The 25,421-nt window shown below is 40.3% G+C and overlaps 1 protein-coding gene across 1 annotated transcript in view; it reads right to left on the bottom strand.

The window, feature by feature from the left end:
- Positions 1–236: 236 nt before the first annotated feature.
- Positions 237–25,421, bottom strand: part of CDYL (chromodomain Y like) — a 95,500-nt gene continuing 70,315 nt past the window's right edge. Inside the window, exons 3-7 of the mRNA XM_077269809.1 lie at positions 15,319–15,572; positions 11,744–11,916; positions 8,699–8,909; positions 1,084–1,227; positions 237–993 (exon numbers count right to left, since the gene is read on the bottom strand). Of these exons, the coding sequence (XP_077125924.1) occupies positions 835–993; positions 1,084–1,227; positions 8,699–8,909; positions 11,744–11,916; positions 15,319–15,572 (941 nt within the window). The 3' untranslated portion in view covers positions 237–834. The remainder of the gene's footprint in view (positions 994–1,083; positions 1,228–8,698; positions 8,910–11,743; positions 11,917–15,318; positions 15,573–25,421) is intronic.

Genomic DNA, 25,421 nt, shown 5'->3' with positions numbered 1-25,421 from the left:
AGACCTAACATTTATACATGTATGAACATAAAATAATTTTTGGTGTAGTACAGCTAGGAAATTTTACTCTGTAACTAAACAGCTACATAAAATTGCCTCTCAAGAATAAATGAACCTCACCCTTAAACACCAGTAAATCAGTGACCTGTTAATACTGCATCACACAAAGGAAAATACCTTGACAGTGGTTTCATCATGCTAACGTAAAATTAACTAGACATGTTCCCGTCAGTATATGAAGATCCTTTCCATTTTATTAGCATATGTCCTGAGTACACATACACTTTTTTTTGGGGGGGGAGGGGGGTGTTAAAATTCATCCTTACACAGATATAGTCCTGTGGGAATTGATTATGTTCTTTTTTTAAAAAAGAAAAAAAAATAATAAAAAGTCCATGTCTGAGGTATTTTACATTCTTATGAACAAAAGCATTTCCACAGTCCAACCTCAGTGGGCAATGAAAGTTAGGGCTTGCCGCTACCCGTTTTTCATTTTAAATATATACTTTTTATAATTTCATATATATATATATCTCTTATGAACAAAAAAAAATGCATTTTTCCATACTTCCTTGTTACGCACAGGTCTTTGAACATCTTCTTTCGGTACAAGGTTTCAAGAATTCAAGATGTAAGTATACTCCATATCTTGCTTATGCCTGGGAAGAATTGATGGCAGGCTTCAGATTTTTGTTCAAAGCGTAAAAAAATAAAAAATAAAAATGAACAGAAAAACAAAACCAAACAAAAATTTTAAATAAGCTAAGGTATCACAATGGGTGCAAATGTCCCGTTAAGTGTTTCAAGGCTACTTCATAAAAAAGCAATGGATTTTTAGAATTCATCAATCTTTCTTTGCAAGTATTTCAACATGGAGTCCATTCCTTGTGCAGATCCCCAAATTTTCTTAAGCAGTTCACACTCCCTTTCATTTGCTTGTTCCAAATCTCCTCTCATGACATTCCGAACTAAAGCTTTGGACTCTTCAAGTACCTGATAAACAAGGAAAAATCAAATTAATATTTTCCACCTCCTCTATAACCAACCAAAAAGTACAATAGTCATAACATCAGATTCACTTACGACGGGATTGCAGGTCACAAGTTCCTTAATGCGGACCATTACTTCTTGAGTGAATGTCCCAGGCCAAAACACCTGAGATACAAGGCCTTTTGCACATGCTTCTTGAGCAGTCAATTTTCTTCCACTAAGTAACATCTCATTAGCCTAAATAAGAAAGAAAATGAAATGTTTGCACAAAAGCCAGAAATGTTTGCAATTGTTCACCTAACTAGAAAAATCAAAATCCAAAATATACTATGTTGCTAAACATCTACACCAAAATACAATCTTAGACCATTTTAACATTGTGTTCTAGTATGATGCTAACAGTTAACATAATATATAAAATCTTGTTTAGAGTAACATTTAGGCTGTGTGCACACTTTCCGGATTTTTCGTGTTTTTCAGCTATAAAACCGCGAAAAAAACACTCACATTAAGCATCCTATTAATAGAATGCAATCCGCATTTTGTATGCACATGCTGTGTTTTTTTCCTGAGCGGAAAAGCATTCCAGAAAAAAAAGCAGCATGTTCATTAATTTACGGAATCACGGGGATTCCACACTATAGGAATGCATTGATCTGCTTACTTCCCGCATAAAAGGTTTTTTCTAAACAACCATGTTCATATTTTAGAGTATGGATTCTTGATAGAGCAGTTCAAAGCAGCTTATAAAAGGGCATGGACTGGTGCAGCAACTTCAGCATGGTGGTGGAGAAAGCAAACAGAAAGCAAAATAAAGTAATGGGATGCATTACATTTGCAAAGGCTGATCAAGAACAAAAATAAAAAATAAAGTTTAACTACTTTTTAAAGAGAACTGGTCACCTGGTCAAATATTTCCAGGTTTTTTTTCATATTTTATTTTGACTGCTACTTAGTATTTGTTTTTTTCTGTTTGAAAAAAACCATACAATTCCAGATATATGGGTGCCTAGAGGTTATTTTTATGGTCTTTACCAGGAGAGCATTGCTCACAGGATTCTCTGGGGGTCTTGCCTTTTAGGCTGCTTTGCATTAATCCCCTTTAACCCCTTCACCCCAGGAGCTTTTTTTAGTTTTGTGTTTTCGTTTTTTCACACCCCTCCTTCCCAGAGCCATAACTTTTTAATTTTTCCATCAATATGGCCATGTGAGGGCTTATTTTTTTGCAGGACGAGTTGCACTTTTGAACAACACCATTGGTTTTACAATGTTGTTCACTACAAAATGGGAAAAAAAATCCAAGTGTGGTGAATTTGCAAAAAAAGTGCAATCCCACACTTGCTTGTTTTTTGCTTGGCTTTTTTGCTAGGTTCACTAAATGCTAAAACTGACCTGCCATTATGATTCTCCAGGTCATTACGAGTTCATAGACAGCAAACATGTCTAGGTTATTTTTTATCTAAGTGGTGAAAAAAAAATCCAAACTTTTTACAAAATTAAAAAAAAATAAAAAAATAATTATACCATCTTGGTGTGCAGATACGTTCTTTTGATCGCCCGTGATTGCATTTTAATGCAATGTCGCGGCCACAAAAAAAACATAATTTTGGCATTTTTACTTTTTTTCTCGCCACGCCATTTAGCGATCACGTTAATCTTTTTTTATTGATAGATCAGGCGATTCTGAACGCAGCGATACCAAATATGTGTATGTTTGATTTTTTTATTGTTGTATTTTGAATAGGCAAAATGAGGGTGATTTAAACTTTTATATTTTTTTATTTTTTTTATATTATTAAAAACATTTTTCTTTAACTTTTGTCATGCTTCAATTGTCTCGATCAGCTCAGCTATATAGAGGTGATGATCAGTTCATCTCTATAGCAATCCGGCACTGAGAACCATAGAGGTCTCAAGGAGACCTCTGGTTCTCATGCCGACAAGCGATGACCCCCCGATCACGTGACGGGGGTCACCGATGCGCAAATTTCTGGCCCGATGGCCAGAAGGCTGCTGTCAGAGTTTGACAGTGGTATTTAACTAGTTAATAGCTGGTGGATCGCAATTCCACCCGCCGCTATTGCGGGCACATGTCAGCTGTCCAAAACAGCTGACATGTCCCGGAAAAGATGTGGGCTCACCGCCAGAGCCCACATCAAAGTGGGGGATACTGACATCGGCGCACTATTATGCCTGATGTCGGTAAGGGGTTAAGCACCAAACCCTTTTAAAGGGCCATAAAAATAGTACTATATAAAAAGGCTCATAACTCTGGGACCGTATGTCAGATTTAAAAAAAAAAAAAAAAAACTAAAAAAACAAACAAACAACTGAATACTCAGGGGAGCAGCGGCAAAAAGAAAAGAACAAAAAATGGCCACTATTGACCTGGAGACAGGTCTTCAATAACTATTAAACAATTTTGAAAGAATGTTAAAAAAACAAAACAAAAAAAAAAAAACACCTTTCATTCACTTCAGTCCAATAAAAAAAAAAGAAGATTCAAGACATAACAGTATTTTTAAAAAATGGCAGTTGTACACAACTCAGTAAAGTGTGTTAAGTAATTCTACTATATGTATAACTGTACGTTGGATACCAATACCAATTAACTATCACATGTTCACATCAAGGTAAAAGTAAAAATTACGTGCCCTATTAGAAGTATTTGTATGAAAACACAGTTTTTAATTATAAAACCACTGAGCAATTATATTTGAACAACAATTTAATTATCTGACAAGTAAAATTTTGAGGTCCTCTAAAGATATATTATTGCAATTTCCACAAGTCATCTGCAAATCATTACACAAACAAAATGAATTAAAAATGGTCACAGCATGTGCATTACTGAAGTGTATAAAACCACTTCTATTTACACATACAGGTTGTTACAGTCAACATTTCCATTCTATATAAAAAATGTAATATGCATCTAATGGTAAAAAGCAATTAAGCAATTACATTTTTTTGTAATATTAGTTATTCCGCAAACTATATATTTTTACAGATCTGAGAGAAAAATTACCGTTGTTGAAAATTATATACGGTATATATACAGCTCTGGTAAAAATTAAGAGACCACTGCACAGTTTTATAAAAATCAGCTTCTCTACATGTCATTCCATTCCAGTGTCAGTTGAATTCCAACCAGAGTACACCTCATTCTACTTAATGTGCTTCTGATTAGGTGATCACCTGAACCAAATCTTATTTAATGAGGGAAAGTATAAAAAACACTGCTGTGGTCTCACAATCCTCTTGCAATAGGACAAGCTGAATGGCAAAACAAGTGCTAGTAATATCCCAAAAGTAATCGGAAAAAAAACCCAAAAAACTTTCAACCATGCCAAATGAGTTGAAAAGAAAAGTTTTGCGTGAGGAAAAGAAGGGCTCAATTCTGGCTTTACTAGCAGAGGGACACAGTGAGCGTCATGTTGCCTCCATCCTTAAAATTTCTAGGACAGCAGTCCATTACAAGGTCAAGCAGCAGACATTGGGGACAACAAAGCCTACAGACCGGCAGAGGGCGAAAACGACTGTCCACTGACAGGGATGACCGTCATCTTATTCAAATGTCACTCAGCAACCGCAGGAAGACATCAAGTGACCTACACAAGGAATGGCAAATGGCAGCTGGGGTGACGTGCACGGCAAGAACAGTTCGTAAGAGGTTCCTAGAGATAGGATTCAAGTCATGTAAAGCTAGAAAAAAAGCCTTTCATCAATGAGAAGCAAAGGAGAGCCAGGCTGAAGTTTGCCAAAGACCATAAGGATTGGACTATAGAGGACTGGAGTAAGGTAATTTCAGCTTTGCACAACACCTGGTCGTCTAATGGTTAGACGGAGACCTGGAGAGGCATACAAGCCACAATGTCTTGCACCCACTGTGAAATTTGGTGGAGCAGTAGTGATGGTCTGGGGATGCTTCAGCAAGGCTGAACAGTTGATTCTTTCTGCTCAGGCAATGTTCCCCAACTCTGACAACTGGTTTTTCCAGCAGGACAATGCGCCATGCCACACAGCTAGGTCAATCAAGATGTGGATGAAGAACCACCACATCAAATCCCTGTCATGGCCAGCCCAATCTCCAGACCTGAACCCCATTGAAAACCTCTGGAATGTAATCAAGAGGAAGATGGATAGTCACAAGCCATCAAACAAAGCAGAACTGCTTAAATTTTTGTAACTGGAGTGGCATAAGGTCACCCAAAAGCAGTGTGAAAGACTGGTGGAAAGCATGCCAAGATGCATGAAAGTGGTGATTAAAAATCATGGTTATTCCACAAAATATTGATTTCTGAACTCTTCCTTTTTCTTTAAAAAATTAGTATTTTTGCTTCTAAATGATTATGAACTTTTTTTGCATTATTTGAGGTCTGCAAGCAATGAATTTTTTTGTTACTTTGACCACATCTCATTTTCAGAAAATACCAAAAATCAATGCTTTGAACTTCGGAGACATGTTGTCAGTAGTTTATAGAATAAAAGAGCAATTTACATTTTACTCAAAAATATACCTATAAAGAGAAAAATCAGACAAACCGAAAATTTTGCAGCGGTCTCTAAATTTTTTTCTGTATATATATATATATATATATATATATATATATATATATATATATATATATATATATATATATATATATATATATATATATATATATATATATATATATATATATATATATATATACACAGTATACTAGACTGTGGCCCGATTCTAATGCATCGGGTATTCTAGAATATGCATGTCCCCGTAGTATATGGACAATGATGATTCCAGAATTCGCGGCAGACTGTGCCCGTCGCTGATTGGTCGAGGCAACCTTTATGACATCATCGTCGCAATGGCAACCATTATGACATCTATGTCGATACTGTGCCCGTCGCTGATTTGTCGAGGCGAATTCGCGGCAGACTGTGCCCGTCGCTGATTGGTCGAGGCAACCTTTATGACATCATCGTCGCTATATATATATATATATATATATATATATATATATATATATATATATATATATATATATATATATATATATATATATATATCTATATCTATCTATCTAATATATAAAGCTGAATGTGTGTATGTCCGGGATTGGCATCCGAACCGTCGCAGCTACAGGCACAAAATTTTGCACAGTCACACGTCTGGACCCCGAGAGCGTCAAAGCTATGTTGTGAGGTGAAATTTTAACCCCGCGCTTTCCAATTCACCAAACAATTTTGCCCCTATCTACATAATGGGGAAAAAATGAAAGGAAAAGTGTTGGAGGCAAATTAACAGCTGCCAGATGTGAACAAGGGGGACTTAAAGAATGAGAGCGATGGCGCCAAAGAGTATATACTGTACAGTTCCTAAGGTGGGGCCCCGACATGGGATAATCACACCACCACGGGGATATGAACACACAAAATGCGCCACACACTACCACGTGCTCGAACACATATACCACCCTCAGCGCACATTTCACCACACATACACCAACCTCGCCACATAAAAGTCGAAACACAAAAGTCGCCGCTCAAAACTCGCCACGCGCAAAACTCTCCACATGCAAAACTCGCCACACGTGCAAAACTCACCTCATGGAAAACTCGCCACACGCAAAACTTGCACAAGCGGAAAAATTGCCACATGCACAAAAGTTGCAACACATGCAAAAGTTGCCTCACAAAACTTGCACATACTCAAAAGGCACCACACATAAAACTCGCCACGCGCAAAACTCACCATGCGCAAAACTTGCTGCACACAACTTGCTACACTAACCTGTCACATGCAACTCGACACACAAAAAGTTGCTACACGCATGTCGCCACACGCAACTCAACACACACAACTTGACACACGAAACTCGCCCTAAAACACACACAAGTCTGGTATTATCCTTCAAAAATAAAAATCTGATTAATAAGCAGACAAACTACAAGAGCAACAAATGTACCATATAGGAATCCGGCAGCTGTCAGTCACATGACCAGTCTATTATGTGTATGTGTGAGCTAATATATACTGCCAGGGGGTGGGCTTACTGTTGGCTGGGGATTTATCAGGCTGCCAATTTAGCTTACAAATACTGAGGTAAAAATACTGACCAAATAACGTGTGAACGAGGTCTAATACAGTAGGAGATGACATACAGATATATACTATATACAGGAGATGACACACAGGTATATACTATTTACAGGGGAGATGACACACAGGTATATACTATATACAGGAGGAGATGACACACAGATATATACTATATACAGGAGAGATGACACACAGGTATATACTATATAGAGGAGATGACATACAGGTACATACTACATACAGGAGGAGATGACATACAGGTATATACTATATACAGGAGGAGATGACACACAGGTATATACTATATACAGGAGCAGATTACCTACAGGTATATAGTATATACAGGAGGAGATGACATACAGGTATATGCTATGTATAGGAGGAGATGACATACAGGTATATACTATATACAGGAGGAGATGACACACAGATATATACTATATATAGGTGAGATGACACACAGGTATATACTATATACAGGAGGAGATTACATACAGGTATATACTATATACAGGGGAGATGACACAGCAGGTATATACTATATACAGGGGAGATGACATACAGGTATATACTATATACAGGAGATGACATACAGGTGTATACTATATATAAGGGAGATGACAAACATGTATATACTGAGGTGAAAATGAAAAGGTGTGAGTGCAAAATGAGAGGAGTGAGGGAAAATAGTGGAGTGATCGGAAAATGACAGATGTGAGGTCGAAATGACAAGTGTTAGGGGGGAATGAGAGGAGTGAGGGAGAAAATGAGAGATGTGAGGGGGAAAATGAAAGATGTGATGGGGAAAATGAGAGGCGTGATGGGAAAATAAGAGAAGTGAGGTGCTATAACTAACCACAGATATTTACTATGCCCAGTCAACGCCGGGCTCTTCAGTATATATATATATATATATATACCCACATACATACACACACAGAATTTGTTACCAGCTATAAACTATCTGGAAGTTCAAAATTTGCAAAATATTTTGGTAGGCTTCTAATTACCCCTTCCCCCCTCTTTTGTGTCTTCTTTTTTATGTGGAAAGCTTTTAGTTTAGGAATGTTTGTTGCTTTTATTACCTGCAAATTTCAATATCTACCTTAGAGGACTGTAAAAACCATTATAAATCTTAATTTTTTTTAATGTTCTGAATAATTTGTTTGAATCAAATACTCCAGAATTCTGTGCGCCCCACAAAAAAAAAAAAAAAACAAACAAAACTATCTTTCATGACCTGCGTTATACTATAGATGTATATAAGGCACTTTCCCTGCCTTAGCTGGAAATTGGCGAGGCTTATTGAGAAAGAGGAATGGTGTAACATGTGACAAAGTGTAGGAAAAAATGCCGCAGAATTGTGGAGCATCTTTCTATTGATATCAGCATTTTAGAACATCATAGACTTCTCAAACAGGAATGAGCCACTTCAAAAAACTAGCGCAGTTTAAGACTTTCTAGACTAAATTTGTGCTGTTGAAGAATTATACAGTATTGAGAAATATTGACAAGTCTTCCCCATTACCATCTAATATGCTACTACTGTAGAGCTTCAATATCTTCATTGAAGCCGAGAATCTCAAATATGAAATATCCAAAATCTATAGAAACAATACTTACTGAAGCAATGCCCATTATTTTAGGAAACAGTAATGACGAACAACCATCTGGGCTTTGTCCAAAAGTAGTGTACGGCGTTTGAAACCAAGCTTTCTCATTAGCCCATATAACATCACAAAGAGGTAATATGGATGCACCAAGGCCAATTGCAGGTCCATTTACAGCAACGATAATTGGCTTCTTAAATTGTATAAAAGTATTCACAAACACTCTGCAACATAAAATAATTAACAGTCATTATAAAAAAAAACATTGATAGATCTTGGAAGGAAAAAGTATAATAGCCATTCTGAATTTGTCATACAGTTGGTAATCCAATGATTCCAGTGCATGTGAGGGCTGTCTTGACACATTTATTTACAAAATGACCAACATGTAAGCTGTCGCCAGAGAAGGATTTCAACACTGACTGTTGCATTCATTGGAAAACTTTATAAGAATCAAATGGAATAAAACTGGTAAAAAGAAACCTCAAGTGTAAAAAAGGCACACAGACAAAATAAAAAAAATTCAAACAAACCTAACCTTGCTTCATATTGCCCTTTCATTGGAAAGTATGCTTTATCATACAGAAATCAAAAATGAGAAATATACAGCATAAGGGACCGTAGAATTGGCCCTTCCTCGTCTTTAGAAGCACACCTACAGTTGTGGCCAAAAGTACTGACACCCCTGCAATTCTGTCAGATAATACTCAGTTTCTTCCTGAAAATGATTGCAAACACAAATTCTTTGCTATTATTATCTTCATTTAATTTGTCTTCAATGAAAAAACACAAAAGAGAATGAAGCAAAAACAAAACGTTGATCATTTCACACAAAACTGCAAAAATGGGCCAGACAAAAGTATTGGCACCCTCAGCCTAATACTTGGTTGCACAACCTTTAGCCAAAATAACTGCGACCAACCGCTTCCGGGAACCATCAATGAGATTCTTACAATGCTCTGCTGGAATTTTAGATCATTCTTCTTTGGCAAACTGCTTCAGGTCCCTGATATTTGAAGGGTGCCTTCTCCAAACTGCCATTTTTAGATCTCTCCACAGGTGTTCTATGGGATTCAGGTCTGGACTCATTGCTGGCCACCTTAGAAGTCTCCAGTGCTTTCTCTTAAACCATTTTCTAGTGCTTTTTGAAGTGTGTTTTGGGTCATTGTCCTGCTGGAAGACCCATGACCTCTGAGGGAGACCCAGCTTTCTCACACTGGGCCCTACATTATGCTGCAAATTTGTTGGTAGTCTTCAGACTTCATAATGTCATGCACACGGTCAAGCAGTCCAGTGCCGGAGGCAGCAAAGCAACCCCAAAACATCAGGGAACCTCCGCCATGTTTGACTGTAGGGACCGTGTTCTTTTCTTTGAATGCCTCTTTTTTTCTCTTGTAAACTCTATGTTGATGCCTTTGCCCAAAAAGCTCTACTTTTGTCTCATCTGACCAGAGAACATTCTTCCAAAACGCATTAGGCTTTTTCAGGCAAGTTTTGGTCAACTCCAGCCTGGCTTTTTTATGTCTCGGGGTAAGAAGTGGGGTCTTCCTGGGTCTCCTACCATACAGTCCCTTTTCATTCAGACGCCGACGGATAGTATGGGTTGACACTGTTGTACCCTCGGACTGCAGGGCAGCTTGAACTTGTTTGGATGTTAGTCGAGGTTCTTTATCCAACATCCGCACAATCTTGCGTTGAAATCTCTTGTCAATTTTTCTTTTCTGTTCACATCTAGGGAGGTTAGCCATAGTGCCATGGGCTTTAAACTGCTTGATGACACTGCGCACGGTAGACACAGGAACATTCAGGTCTTTGGAGATGGACTTGTAGCCTTGAGATTGCTCATGCTTCCTCACAATTTGGTTTCTCAAGTCCTCAGACAGTTCTTTGGTCTTCTTTCTTTTCTCCATGCTCAATGTGGTACACACAAGGACACAGGACAGAGGTTGAGTCAACTTTAATCCATGTCAACTGGCTGCAAGTGTGATTTGGTTATTGCCGACACCTGTTAGGTACCACAGGTAAGTTACAGGTGCTGTTAATTAGACAAAATTAGAGAAGCATCACATGATTTTTCGAACAGTGCCAATACTTTTGTCCACCCCCTTTTTATGTTTGGTGTGGAATTATATTCAATTTGGCTTTAGGATAATTCTTTTTGTGTTTTTTCATTTAAGACAAATTAAATGAAGATAATAACAAAGAATTTGTGTTTGCAATCATTTTCAGGAAGAAACTGAGTATTATCTGACAGAATTGCAGGGGTGTCAATACTTTTGGCCACAACTGTAGCTGTCACGCCACTGGCTGCAAAATTTCTGCAAGACTGATTGTCGGTGTACAAAAAAAATGTAAAAATATATATAAGAGCTGAACAGTAACTGAGCTACAGTGTCAATGAACACCTTACTAACTGCCTTTATTAATTAACAACTAATTGACGTCTGTTGACATTGCTGTGTTGAAGCTCCTGCAGTTTAGCAGGAACATGTCGCATGCCTTGAGAAGACAATAGAAGCAGGTTATAGCTGCTTCTGTCACTAGTCTCCAGTCTGAGATGGATGCCCTAGTTACAAACTTATAGTTAGTATTTAGTATGAAATACGTTTATTTTCTTGCACAAATATTACATTAAATCAAAAGGTCTACATTTATTAGGAGACCACACACCCATAGTAAACAAAATAGTTCTATATGTTATTTACTCTGAAAAGTGAACCAAACAGAAAAACACCCAAATCATTTATTCATTGTGCAAAAATGATTTATATCCTGTAGATTACAAATAATTGATAACAGATTAGTTTGCAAGCATCTCCAAACAGAGTTCCCAAAAATGATAATTTTTCAAGCATAAAACAAGGTCGCATTAAAGCCATATTTGTAAGAAATAACAATAATAATATTAATGCATTATAGAAACTGAAATGCAAAGAGGAAAAAAAATCTGGTTAAGTCATTAATTGATGCCTTTTCAGGCCCACATTAACGAGTTAATCCATTTTCCAATGCTTAAAATTGTTCTAAAATGCAGCCAATTTATGGAAAACATACATACCTAATTGCATCAGCCATTTTAGTGCTTTCTTTTTTTCGATCATCTGTCAAACGTCTTATAAAATAAATAAAATCCAGGCCACAGCAAAACACGCTCCCAACTGCACTGAAGAGAACAAGTTTGCTGTCATCTGCAGCTGCTGTAGCAAAAGCACCTTGGACCTCCTTCATTACCTGCAACACAGAGAGAATGTTCAATTTACACGATTAGATTATTCTCGGCCAGGCAATGGGAAACTGCTAAATCTAGTTATTAGCAAGAAACGATGGCTGCAGAAAAGTTTGTTTTGGGGTTGGGTTGTCTAGCATTTATTTTTTAAGACTGTAATGTGAAGGATAAAAAATGTAAAGTGAACTTGAATCAATTAGGATATACTAGCAAATAATGAAGGTGTGCAGCTGTAACAATCAAGTGTCTAAAGAACTGTATACACACCAGAAAAAGTACAGTTACAGGAAGTTAAATCCATGTTCTAACACAGCACATTTCTTTCACAGCATATTCATTAGCAGCCGTGCAAGGAGGTCATCTCTTTTTCATTGCTTGCTTGAATATAAGAACATGACTCCTCTCCTTCTCCAACAGATGCTTCATTGTATTCTATAACTTTTACACATTAACGGACAGCAGGATTGTGCTGAGTAATCTGCAGACAGTGTCAGGTTGGCGCTGTTATACTGATTAAAATAATACTTTGGTTGATGAAACCCATTTTGTGGTTGTTGTTTAATCTGCATTTGTTGTTTTGAGTTAATGAGATTCTCGTGCTCCAGGGTGGCCCTTTATGTGGTGCTCTGCTTAGGTTTTCATACTGATGGCTTCTGACAGGTCACTGATCCCTCAGTGACCTGCCCCCTATTTTACATACTGAATATAACATGTATTGAAAATAAAAAAATAAATAAATCACATTCGGCAGGCAGGCACAGCAGCATGATTTAATCTATAATATGCATTAAATTACTTTATTTCGTGATATACATTTATTCTGGAAAAAAAAAATCGGTCTCAAAATGGCACTGGCCGTACCTGAGCAGTAGCATCTATCGGCAATCTTGGTGGAGACAATTTTTTTTTTTTCCTGTAGCATCTATGGGATTGCCGCTTTAAGACAGATTTTTTTTTTTTTTCAGAATGTAAAATAGGGGGCAGGTCAGTGAAGGATAAGTGACCTGTCACAAGCCATACAGATGCATATGTAAGCTGCGCACCACATAAAGACCGCCCACAGGCTGTCCTGATACACGAGAATCTCATTAACTGAAAACGTACAGATTAAACAATAACCACAAGAAGGGTTTCATCAACCCAGGTAATATTTTAATCAGTATAACGGCACCAACCTGACACTGTCTGTAGGTTACTCAGCACAATCCTGCTAAAAGGTTCCCTTTAAAGAAATATTAGGATTTAAAAAAGAATTCCGATAAACAGAATTATTAATACCACACAAGATGCCTCTGTTGAAAATAAAAGTAGTATTACCTTTAAATTAAATAGCTTTAAAAACTATTGCATTTAAAAGAGGATGTCAACAGTGGAGTTTTTTTAAATGGTCAGAATGTCATAAAAAGAAACAAATAATACCACTCTAACCCTAACCCATCTATGCCACTCGCATTCCAATGCTTCCTGGGTGCCTCCCTGGTCTCTATTTTCTGCACCCTCTTGTCAAACTGGAAATGACTGCTCAGCCAATCTCCTGATTCCTTTGGAGGTAGAGACCTGCAGAAAACAGGCACCATTGGACTGTAAAAGGCAATGAATCTGTCAGGTGGGGATCAATTTTTTATGCCATTCTAATCCATGCTTTACCTTTTCTGCTTCAGCCGAAGTCACTGGAGCAGCACCAGACATGAGTATAAGGTGTTTTTAATCCATGTGGGGAATATTATAATTGAGAAAAATTTGTCGAATAGTTGCCAACCACTTTAAGAGACAAAACTTTCAGAGGATTAAAGGAAATCTGTGAGCACAATTCACACCCCCTCAGAAATATAATGTTGTCCACACTTTTACAGCTCCCTGACTGAAAAATCGCTATTTAATAAATAGTTAAATTAGGCTTAAAGGGCCACTGTCACCCCCCTCCAGCCGTTATAAACTAAAAGAGCCACCTTGTGCAGCAGTAATGCTGCATTCTAACAAGGTGGCTCTTTTAGTTTTAGGTTCAAGCATACCCCAAATAAAACGTTTTTATACTTAGCCACAATTCCTGTCTCTAGCCAGGTAGGCGGGTCCTCACTCCCCAGCTTGGCCAGCTCCTCTGCCGTCACTCACATCTTCCTGCGCTTTCGGCGCCGCCCCCTCAGCGCTGTTATCGTTTCAAATCCGGCGCCTGCGCTGTGTACTGGTGTCCTGCGCAGACGCAGTAAGCTCTGGCCATCTGATGTAATGGCTGATACCAGAGAACAAGACATCCACAGAACACCAGGATGGATCTGCTGCACAGCAAATAGCTGTAGGACCTGCGATGATGTCACTGCCATGTGATTAGGGCAATCACATGGCAGTGACGTCATCGCAGGTCCTACAGCTATTTGCTGTGCAGCAGATCCATCCTGGTATTCTGTGGATGTCTTTTGCTCACTGGTATCAGCCATTACATCAGACGGCCAGAGCTTACTGCGTCTGCGCAGGACACCAGTACACAGCGCAGGCGCCGGATTTGAAACGATAACAGCGCTGAGGGGGCGGCGCCGAAAGCGCAGGAAGATGTGAGTGACGGCAGAGGAGCTGGCCAAGCTGGGGAGTGAGGACCCGCCTACCTGGCTAGAGACAGGAATTGTGGCTAAGTATAAAAACGTTTTATTTGGGGTATGCTTGAACCTAAAACTAAAAGAGCCACCTTGCTAGAATGCAGCATTACTGCTGCACAAGGTGGCTCTTTTAGTTTATAACGGCTGGAGGGGGGTGACAGTGGCCCTTTAAGTGCTCTGGGGGTGCCAAAGAACTTAGAAAAGTCTCTGCTTCCCTGGCTCTATTCACCGCCCAGTCTCCTCTTCCTCTATCTGATGGGACAGTTCACTGGCTGTGTAGTAAAGCCAGTTTGCTGTCAGTCAAGTAGAAATAGGTGGGGCTGAGCAGAATATAAACATGGGCAGGCAGAGACTTTGAAAATGCTTTAACACTCCCAGAGCTCTTAAGCCTCATTTGAATATTTATTAGAACAGCGATTTCTCAGTCAGGGAGCAAAAGATTGCAAAAATAAATGTAAAGATACCATTATCTTTCTGAGAGCAATATGACCACATAAGCAGTTGGTGTGTATGTGTGGGGGGGAGTGGAGGAGTTAAAACAATCTGTCAGATTCCCTTTAACAGCGTATGAAGTATTTTTCCAAAGTTCTTGAAAGAGTCAAGAAACAGAAATATCATTATGTGCCAGTCTAAGATGCCATTTATATCATAAAAAAATTGCATATTTCCAAGGTATATTTGCAATCAGAGGCTCAAATTAAACAGCCAGGACTTCACACAAAGCAGACACCAAACAGCACATGAAGATTAAAAGAAAAATCACATGATTATGTTAAAGTAAAACTTGCAAATGAATAATTTACTGCTAAAACTAACCTCAGGATTCAGTGAATTATTCTCCGAGGATTTTGTGGAAAGTAATATATGTGTGAATCCATCCTGTTTCCGCACAACAATATCCCTGTATCGGTAAGCACTTTCTGTTTGTCTTACACTGAACCGTAGCCTTTTATCAAAAGACTGGTCTCTTCGCTCATCAATAAACCGCCGCTTTCCCGTAACTCCTGCCACTGATGTCTGCAAAGTGTTGGTACCATTTGCAGTCAATGCTTGCATAAAAGTAGATGGCCCTACAAATAGTTAAAAAAATGTTATGCCTTGGTTATATTAAAGATTGTTATATACATAAACCATTCTGTAAATATTCCAGATGTCGCCCTAGAAATGAATGAGAGGGTTTTTTTTTTATTAAATTGTGGCACTTTTTGATTCCAATTGCTATGAAATCCACTGTTTAATGTGGTATATGTGATGTAGCATTACACATCTCTATCCATTCAGGTGTGGTTCCAGCCACAACAGAAAATTTTATATCTCACTGCTCAACATACTTCTCCCAATGATCCGAACCTAAAGACATGCAGCCAGGTAAAGGCCAAAAATAAAGAAGTGGCAGGAAGACAGCAGTCCATCACAAAACATCACCTGCAATCTTCATAACATTCAATCCATAGCCAAATTATACTATACTTAAAGGGTTTTTATTGTCACAAATAAATATACAGTGTACAATGAGTCCGCTGTCAGTCGGTGACTGAAGCAGCGCCTCTGACAAACTTGGAGGCTGCAGGGAAGAATAAGCTTCATTTCTTACCAGTGGCCGGGCTTCCCCTCCCCTCTCTCACCACACTAACCCATTCACTCACCAAGTAACCAATCTACCGTACTTTATTTTCACTTACATAGGGTTACACCTTTACCACTTTCATTGATCACCTGCTCTTTATACTATATTGATCTGGTAGCACTAAATGTGCAATGACCATCCACTTATGTATGGTTTTAATATTAGTCTACCTTACACTATCCCCTTATCAATTTTCTTAGTTCCCAATTAAAACCATCCACTTATATATGGTTTTATTATTGTTCTACCTTACACTAACATTTTTTTAGTTCCCAATTATCAGCACTGGCACCATTCACCCAGCATGATGTCATTAACTGGCTGAATTCATCCCGTTCATCACATTTCCTGGTCCCCAATTACCAGCATGCATTCATTATGTCACCTTCATGTATCTATTGTACTTTTTTCACTATGTCCTTACCCCACTGGTGATTCGTCAATGCACATGCGCCACTGGCGTCACGCTGGACTGTCTTGCCTCTGGCACCCGATGGTAGTGGTGACTTCCGCCCGGCTCTGGCCGGGTGGAATGCATGCATTCCATTGAAGCCGGAAGTGGGAGGTCCCTTGCTACGGTGACGCCAGGACCGAATGCGCTGTTGGTTCCCTGCACCAGTGAACCTGGCCAACATGGACAGGATGATGCTGACGTTAACACCTGAATTCCTTCTAACAGACATCACATGTTCACACAGGCACTCTTGGATTGGTTCGCGGGCATTTATATAGTTATTCTGCAACTCCTGCCGCGGGTATATCGCATGCGGAATTGGCGTGCATATTCCCGCTAAAAACTAGCGTTTTGCAAGCGTAATTAGCTTGCAGAATGCTAGCGTTTTCCAAGCGATCTGTACCATCGCTTGGAAAACTGAATGACAGGTTGGTCACACTTGTCATAGTGCTTGACAAGTGTGACCAACTTTTTACTATTGATGCAGCCTATGCAGCATCAATAGTAAAAGATAGAATGTTAAATAAAAAAAATGGTTATTTTCACCTTCCGCACACAGCCGATCTCCTCAGCGGCTTCCGTTCCTATAGATGCTTTGTGTGCAGGACCTTCGATGACGTCGCTGTCACGTGACCACGACGTCATCGCGGTCATGTGACCGCGACATCATCGCAGGTCCTTCACACAAAGCATCTATAGGAACAGAAGCGGCCACGTGCACCGTTGAGAGGCGGGAAGACTCCAGGGCCATCAGAAGGTGAGTATATCACGATTTTTTATTTTAATTCTTTTTTTTTACCAATTATATGGTGCCCAGTCCGTGGAGGAGAGTCTCCTCTTCTCCACCCTGGGTACCAACCGCACATGATCTGCTTACTTCCCGCATGGTGGGCATAGCCCCATGCGGGAAGTAAGCAGATCAATGCATTCCTGGTGTGCGGAATCCCCGCGATTCCGCAAATTTAATGAACATGCTGCGTTTTTTTCTGGAATGCGATTCCGCTCAGGAAAACACAGCATGTGCACAAAAAATGCGGATTGCATTCTATTAAATAGGATGCTTAATGTGAGCGTTTTTTTCGCGTTTTTATACCGAAAAACCACGAAAAAAACATGAAAAATCTGCTACGTGTGCACACAGCCTTAATCATTCAGCCGAGGCGATGTAAACTAATTCTCCGAGCACTAAAAAAATACTCAGAGGACACCCGAGCGTGCTCGGGAAATCTCGAGTAACGAGTATATTCGCTCATCACTAATTAGCAGGTCTCAAAAAAACACTTTCACAATGAAAGAAAAAGACACGAGGCAGAAATAATATTCATAAGAGAGATGAAAGGTACAAAGCAGTGCTAACCAAAAAGAGCAGAAATGTTTGTTTCACATGTGCCAAAAATATCTAAATGACCTCAAAGACTTTTTGGATAATATTTTGTGGACTGATAAGCCAAAAGTAGAACTTTATGGCAACCATATGTCTCATTATTACACCCAAAAATTCATTGTACAGTCAAACATGGTGGTGCTAGTTTGATGTTGCTTTCCTTCTACAGGAAGGGAATAAGCCGGATTACTCACCGGTAATGCTCTTTTAATGAGTCCACGACAGCACCCCACATGAGAGAGAGGGATCCGCCCATAGGAACAGGAAACCTACAGAATAAAAGGAGGCGGTCCCCTCTCCTCCTCAGTTTAGTTTACAGAGTATAAAAAGGGAACCGCAAAAGCTTTAGTATTAATTCTTATTCAGCAAAATATCTTAAAAACTCTATACAACCATTATTTGTGAATTAAAGAAAGGGCTGTGCATAATCAGGGAGGGTTGTAAATGGGTGCTGTCGTGGACTCATTAAAAGAGCATTACCGGTGAGTAATCCGGCTTTTTACCCTTCGCCACGACAGCACCCCACATGAGAGACTTTCAGAGAGTCATTATTCGGGTGGGATTACTGTACTAAGCACAGCTCTACCAAAGGTCAAATCAGAAGATGAAGATAGATCAAGTCTATAATGGTTGTAAAAGGTAGAAGGTGTAGACCAAGTTGCGGCCTTACATATTAGATGGATCGGGACATCCGCTTGTTCCGCCCAGGAGGAAGCCATGGCTCGTGTTGAGTGCGCTTTAATACCCACTGGAGGAATCTCGCCTTTTGATGTATAGGCCAAGCAGATAGCATCTCTGATCCACCGAGATATGGTAGCTCTCGTGACCCCATGTCCTTTCTTGTGGCCCTGAAAGGAGATAAACAGAGCCCTACTCTCCCTCCATGTTTGACACCTTTCTATATAAGTCAGGATGGCTCTTCTGACATCTAAGGTGTGGAACTTATGTTGTTCAGGGGTTACAGGAGAATCAAAAAAGGAAGGGAGAAATATTTCCTGTGACCTGTGGTAGGTGGATGCTACCTGAGGGAGGTATGAGGGGTCTGGTTTTAGGACTATTCGATCATGGAATATCAGTAAGAATGGTGGGTCTACTGATAGGGCCTGGATGTCGCTAACACGTCTGGCTGAGGTCAGGGCTACCAAGAGGGCTACTTTATATGTGAGGACATTTAGAGGTATAGAATCTAGAGGCTCAAATGGGGAGCTGGTTAAGGCTTCTAGCACTAGATTTAAATCCCACGGAGGTAGACGGGGAATATGTACCGGGTTACTTCTTTCACAAGACTTAATGAATCTGGAGACCCATCTATCAGCGGCTATATTATATCCATATAGGGCTCCTAACGCTGATATCTGGACTCTTAAGGCTTTTCCTACTGCTGTTAATTCTTTCCAATTTGACGAACATGATGATTCTGACTGATTCCAGGTATCCTGGACTATGTCATCCTCCATATGTGCACCCCATCCCGTAGGGCTGGCGTCTGTAGTAATTATTTTGGATGGATCTACTATCCACGGTACACCCCCTGAAAGGTGCCCCATATCTAGCCACCAGGATAGAGATTCTATGGCATCTCTAGAGAGAGTTAATTTACTCTCTAGGTGTCCTTTCCGTCCCTGGGCTGACAGTACTTCGTACTGTAATTGGCGGGTATGGAATTGAGCCCATGGTACAGCCGGGATACATGAGGACAATGATCCTAGTAAGGACATAGCCTTTCTCAGTGTCATGTAGGGGTTTTTTATTGCTTCTGACACCTTTGACTGTATAGTCGTTTTCTTTGAATGCGGGAGGAAGCTTTTTTGACTTACGGAGTCTAGCTGGATCCCTAGAAACATTTGAGTAGTGTCTGGATTCAGTCTGGACTTTTCGAAGTTGATAATCCAACCCAACTCCTGCAGGGATGAGATTGTGTTAGACAACCGCAATTTACATTGAGCCACAGAATTCCCTATCACTAAAAAGTCATCCAGGTAGGGTATTATTAAAGTGTCCCATTGGCGTAGATGAGCCATTACCTCTAACATTACTTTTGTAAAAATGCGGGGGGCCATAGAAAGCCCAAATGGCATTGCTACGTATTGGAAGTGACGAACCTGTCCCTCCAGGATGACCGCTACTCTTAGATACTGCTGGTGTTCGGCATGTATAGGAAGGTGATAGTAAGCATCTTTTAGGTCTATCCCGGCCATGACACACCTAGGAAACAAAAGCTTGATGGTAGAACTAATGGATTCCATTTTGAAAGTGTGGTTACGTAAAAAGGAATTTAGTTTTTTGAGGTTTATGATGGTTCTGAATGAACCATCTGGTTTATTGATCAAGAATAAAGGGGAATAGAACCCCCTCCCTTCTTGATCTCGGGGAACCTCTATCAGTACTTTTTTAGATAGAAGCGACAGGATCTCTGATTCCAGAGCTTCTTGTTGTTGTTGACCTCTCGGAGATGTTACAATAAAAGAATCCCAAGGGATCCTATCAAATTCTAATCTTAATCCGTTTCCAATAATGTCCAGAATCCAAGGACTAGATGTTATCAACTTCCATTTAGCAAAGAAATATTTCAATCTACCGCCCACTTCATAATTAACGGTACTTATTACGTTTTTGGTTATAGGATCCGGAAAACAGAGCACCTCTTTGTTTTGGATCCTTTGCTTCCCAGCGCTCCCTTTGTTCAGTAGGTTTGTTCCTGGTGAAGGGGCGCCTCCTGAAAGCTCTCCTGTAAGAGGGAAGGTACTGGTTAGGGAAGCCTTTCTTCCGCTCTCCTGCCTTATTTAAGAGCTCGTCCAGAGTTTTCCCAAATAGGAACTCACCCTGGCAGGGGATCGCACAAAGTTTTGCCTTGGCCTGTGCGTCCCCTTTCCAATTTTTCAACCAGAGTGCTCGCCGGGCTGTGTTTACTAGGCCGGCTGACCTGGCTGTTAGACGTAGCGAATCCACCGACGCATCGGCTAGAAATGCTACTGCATCTTTCATTAGAGGGATTTTCGACAGAATTGTATTTCTCGAAGCTCCACTTCTAATTTGTTCCTCCAGCTGCTCTGTCCATACTAGCAGTGACCTTAGAGTACAGGTGCTAGAGATGACTGGTCTGAATGCCCCCGTATTAGCCTCCCATGACCTCTTAAGTAAGGCTTCTGCTTTTCGGTCTATCGGATCAGTTAAGAGTCCCTGAGTCCTCCACAGGCAAGACCGACTGTTTAGAAGTTGAAGCCACTGCCGCATCAACTTTTGGTATTTTTTGCCAGGAATTAAGTTCTTCGTCACTGAAGGGGTAGCGTCTTTTAGCAGAGGATGGTAAGAATCCTCTTGTATGTTGTTTCTCCCACTCTTTTTTAACCAGCTCCTTAATTGTGGGTATGGCGGGGAAGGACCTTCGTTTTCTTTGTCCTAACCCCGCGAACATGATGTCCTGCGCTGACTTCTTTCCCTTCTCATCTGGGCACCCCATCGTGCTCCTGACGGCTTTAATTAAACTGTCTACACTACTATTTGGTAGACAAAGCCCTCCTTCATATTCTGATGAACTTGGCTGGGACTCCTCTTCATCAGAGGATTTTTGTACTACCTCTGACTCCGAGCTTACTGGAGATCGGGACCTGCTAGGCTGACGGGTACTGGTGCTGCTTGTATGGGCCAGACCCTGCATCTCTTCACGAATTATGGCTCTAACGTCAGACGGAGTCATTACATTTTCTTGCCGTAAGGTCAATACGATGCACTCTGCACATAACCTCTTAGTATATGAGTCCGGGAGGGGTTGCAAACATAAGGCACATTCTCTGTGTTTGGTTTTATGTGTCCTTTTCTTAGTCTAGAGGAAGGGGATATAGGAGGAACATATATCAGCATATGGGAAGAGACTCTTTTAAACTCACCCAGTGAAGCTGACAGGTACCGGTTCTGGAGGCGGATTCTTAGCTGAAAGACCTTTCTGTTTGGTGGCAGATCGCTTTTCCTGGGATCGATCTCCACTTTTGGTGCTGCTCCTGGTGCTTGTCTCCTTACTGGGAGACTGCTCTGTTGCAGACAAGTGCGCTACATCGGCCGGTGAAGCCATACTTACACACACCGGCCGACGCTAGTGCTGCACTTTTAAATCTGGCGCCGAATCTCCTGCCTCCCCGGACCCAACCCGGAAGTGCTCCAGCGGCTTCCGGGTTAGACGCGCCGCTCCTCCTTACCATGCGGCGGCTGCTGGATAAGAAGCCGGCCGCTGAGCGCGCGCGTCCTCATGGATCCGGGCGGACCAGCGGCACCGAACCCGGACCATGGCGATGATCAGACGAGGGGGGAGGCTGCAAACAGTGGCTCCCCCGCCGCTGCCTCTGGTACCGCAGCCCCTGCCGTTCCCACAGAGACCGACGCAGGCGGGTGCATGGCCCAGGAATCCTCTTGGACTGCAGGTACTTCGGGTTCCCATAGAAACAGGAAACCTAAACTGAGGAGGAGAGGGGACCGCCTCCTTTTATTCTGTAGGTTTCCTGTTCCTATAGGCGGATCCCTCTCTCTCATGTGGGGTGCTGTCGTGGCGAAGGGTAAAAACTTGTCATAATTGCTGGAACTTTGAATTCTGCAAGCTATGTGAAAAGGAGAAAGTCCGCCCATTGGTGTATGACCTTAAGCTCATTTGCAGTTGGTTTATGCAGCAAGATAATGATCAGAAGCACTCAGGCAACTCCACCACTGAATGGCTCAAAACAAACAAAATTAAAAAGTTTTGAAGTGGCCCAGTCAAAGTCCTGACTTTAATCCCTTTGAAATTCTGTGGCAAAACCACAGAGAGTTCATGCTTAAAAACCTCTCTTTACTTAATGGACACATTTCTTCAAACAAAATTGGGCATCTACCATAAGGTAAAAGACACATTCCAAGTTATTTCAAGTGTTTAATTGCAGTTGATCCTGCTAAGTCACGCAACCTGTTTATGGGGGAAATTACTTTTTCACATATAGGTTTTAAATAAATCTTTATCTAATATATAAAGCTGAATGTGTGTATGTATGTATGTATGTATGTATGTATGTATGTATGTATGTGTGTATGTCCGGGATTGGCATCTGCACCGTCACAGCTACAGCCACAAAATTTTGCAGTCACACGTCTGGACCCCGAGAGCGTCATAGGCTATGTTGTGAGGTGAAATTTTAACCCCGCGCGTTCCAATTCACCAAACAATTTTGCCCCTATCTACATAATGGGGAAAAAGTGAAGGGAAAAGTGTTGGAGAAAAATTGACAGTAGCCAGATGTGAACAATGGGGACTTAAAGAATGAGAGCGATGGCGCCAAAGAGTATATACTATACAGTTGCTAAGGTGGGGCCCCGACATGGGATACTCACCACACACGGGGATATGAACACAAACACAAAATGCGCCACACACTACCACGTGCTTGAACACATATACGACCCTCAGCGCACATTTCACCACACATACACCAACCTCGCCACATAAAAGTCGAAACACAAAAGTCACCACTCAAAACTCGCCACGCGCAAAACTCGCTACATGCAAAACTCGCCATATGCAAAACTAGGCTCACGCAAAACTTGCCACACGCAAAACTCACCTCATGGAAAACTCACCTCATGCAAAACTTGCACACACAGAAAAATTGCCACATGTACAAAAGTTGCACCACATGCAAAAGTTGCCTCACACAAAACTTGCACATACTCAAAACGCACCACACATAAAACTCGCCACGCGCAAAACTCGCCATGCTCAAAACTTGCTGCACATAACTTACTATACTAACCTGTCACATGCAACTCGACACACAAAATGTTGCTACACGCATGTCGCCACACAAAACTCATCTCACAAAAGTCGCTACATGCATGTCGCCACACGCAACTCAACACACACAACTTGACACATGAAACTCGCCCTAAAACACACACAAGTCTGGTATTGTCCTTCAAAAATAAAAATCTGATTAATAAGCAGACAAGAGCAACAAATGTACCATATAGGAAATACGGCAGCTGTCAGTCACATGACCAGTCTATTATGTGTATGTGTGAGCTAATATATACTGCCAGGGGGAGGGCTTACTGTTGGCTGGGGATTTATCAGGCTGCCAATAGCAACCAATCACAGCTCAGCTTCTATTTTGCTACAGTTAATTAATCTGAGCTCTGATTGGTTAATATAGGCAACAAAGACATTCTCAGTATAACAAAGCTAATATATGTTGTGAAATTCTTCTATTAGCTTAGTTTTTGCCTTTTAATAATTACATTTATATCTATTTGTTTTGTGTTTTTTGTGTGCAGAATAAATTTTTGTTAACACATTCTATTTTGCTAACAGCAGTCATTAACCCGGGCGAAGCCGGGTAGTACAGCTAGTCTTCAATAAACACCAATTTGTGTTTACTTGTTTCGTATTTATCTTCTATTAAAATTAGTTGGATGATCTGAAACAACAATTTGAGAATTTATTTTTTCACAGCAATGTACACATCATGAGATATGATTGTGGCTGATGATTTATAAGACAGTGGACATTTTTAGCAGCATTCTTCTTACAGAAATGTTACACTTTTAACCCCTTCACCCCCAAGGGTGGTTTGCACGTTAATGACCAGGCCAATTTTTACAATTCTGACCACTGTCCCTTTATGAGGTTATAACTCCGGAACGCTTCAACGGATCTTGGCGATTCAGACATTGTTTTCTCGTGACATATTGTACTTCATGATAGTGGTAAAATTTCTTCGATATAACTTGCGTTTATTTGTGAAAAAAAACGAATATTTGGCGAAAATTTTGAAAATTTCGCAATTTTCCAACTTTGAATTTTTATGCCCTTAAATCACAGACATATGTCACGCAAAATACTTAATAAGTAACATTTCCCACATGTCTACTTTACATCAGCACAATTTTGGAACCAAAATTTTTTTTTGTGACGGAGTTATAAGGGTTAAAAGTTGACCAGCAATTTCTCATTTTTACAACACCATTTTTTTTTAGGGACCACATCTCATTTGAAGTAATTTTGAGGGGTCTATATGATAGAAAATACCCAAGTGTGACACCATTCTAAAAACTGCACCCCTCAAGGTACTCAAAACCACTTTCAAAAAGTTTATTAACCCTTCAGGTGTTTCACAGGAATTTTTGGAATGTTTAAATAAAAATAAACATTTAACTTTTTTTCACACAAAATTTATTTCAGCTCCAATTTGTTTTATTTTACCAAGGGTAACAGGAGAAAATAGACCCCAAAATGTGTTGTACAATTTGTCCTGAGTACGCTGATACCCCATATGTGGGGGTAAACCACTGTTTGGGCGCATGGCAGAGCTCGGAAGGAAAGGAGCGCCATTTGACTTTTCAATGCAAAATTGACTGGAATTGAGATGGGACGCCATGTTGCATTTGGAGAGCCCCTGATGTGCCTAAACATTGAAACCCCCCACAAGTGACACCAT

Source organism: Ranitomeya variabilis, chromosome 6, assembly GCF_051348905.1.
Source record: "Ranitomeya variabilis isolate aRanVar5 chromosome 6, aRanVar5.hap1, whole genome shotgun sequence".
Lineage (NCBI taxonomy): Eukaryota > Metazoa > Chordata > Amphibia > Anura > Dendrobatidae > Ranitomeya > Ranitomeya variabilis.
Note: the sequence above shows the minus strand (reverse complement) of the source record. Positions and strands in the feature narration are given on the sequence as shown.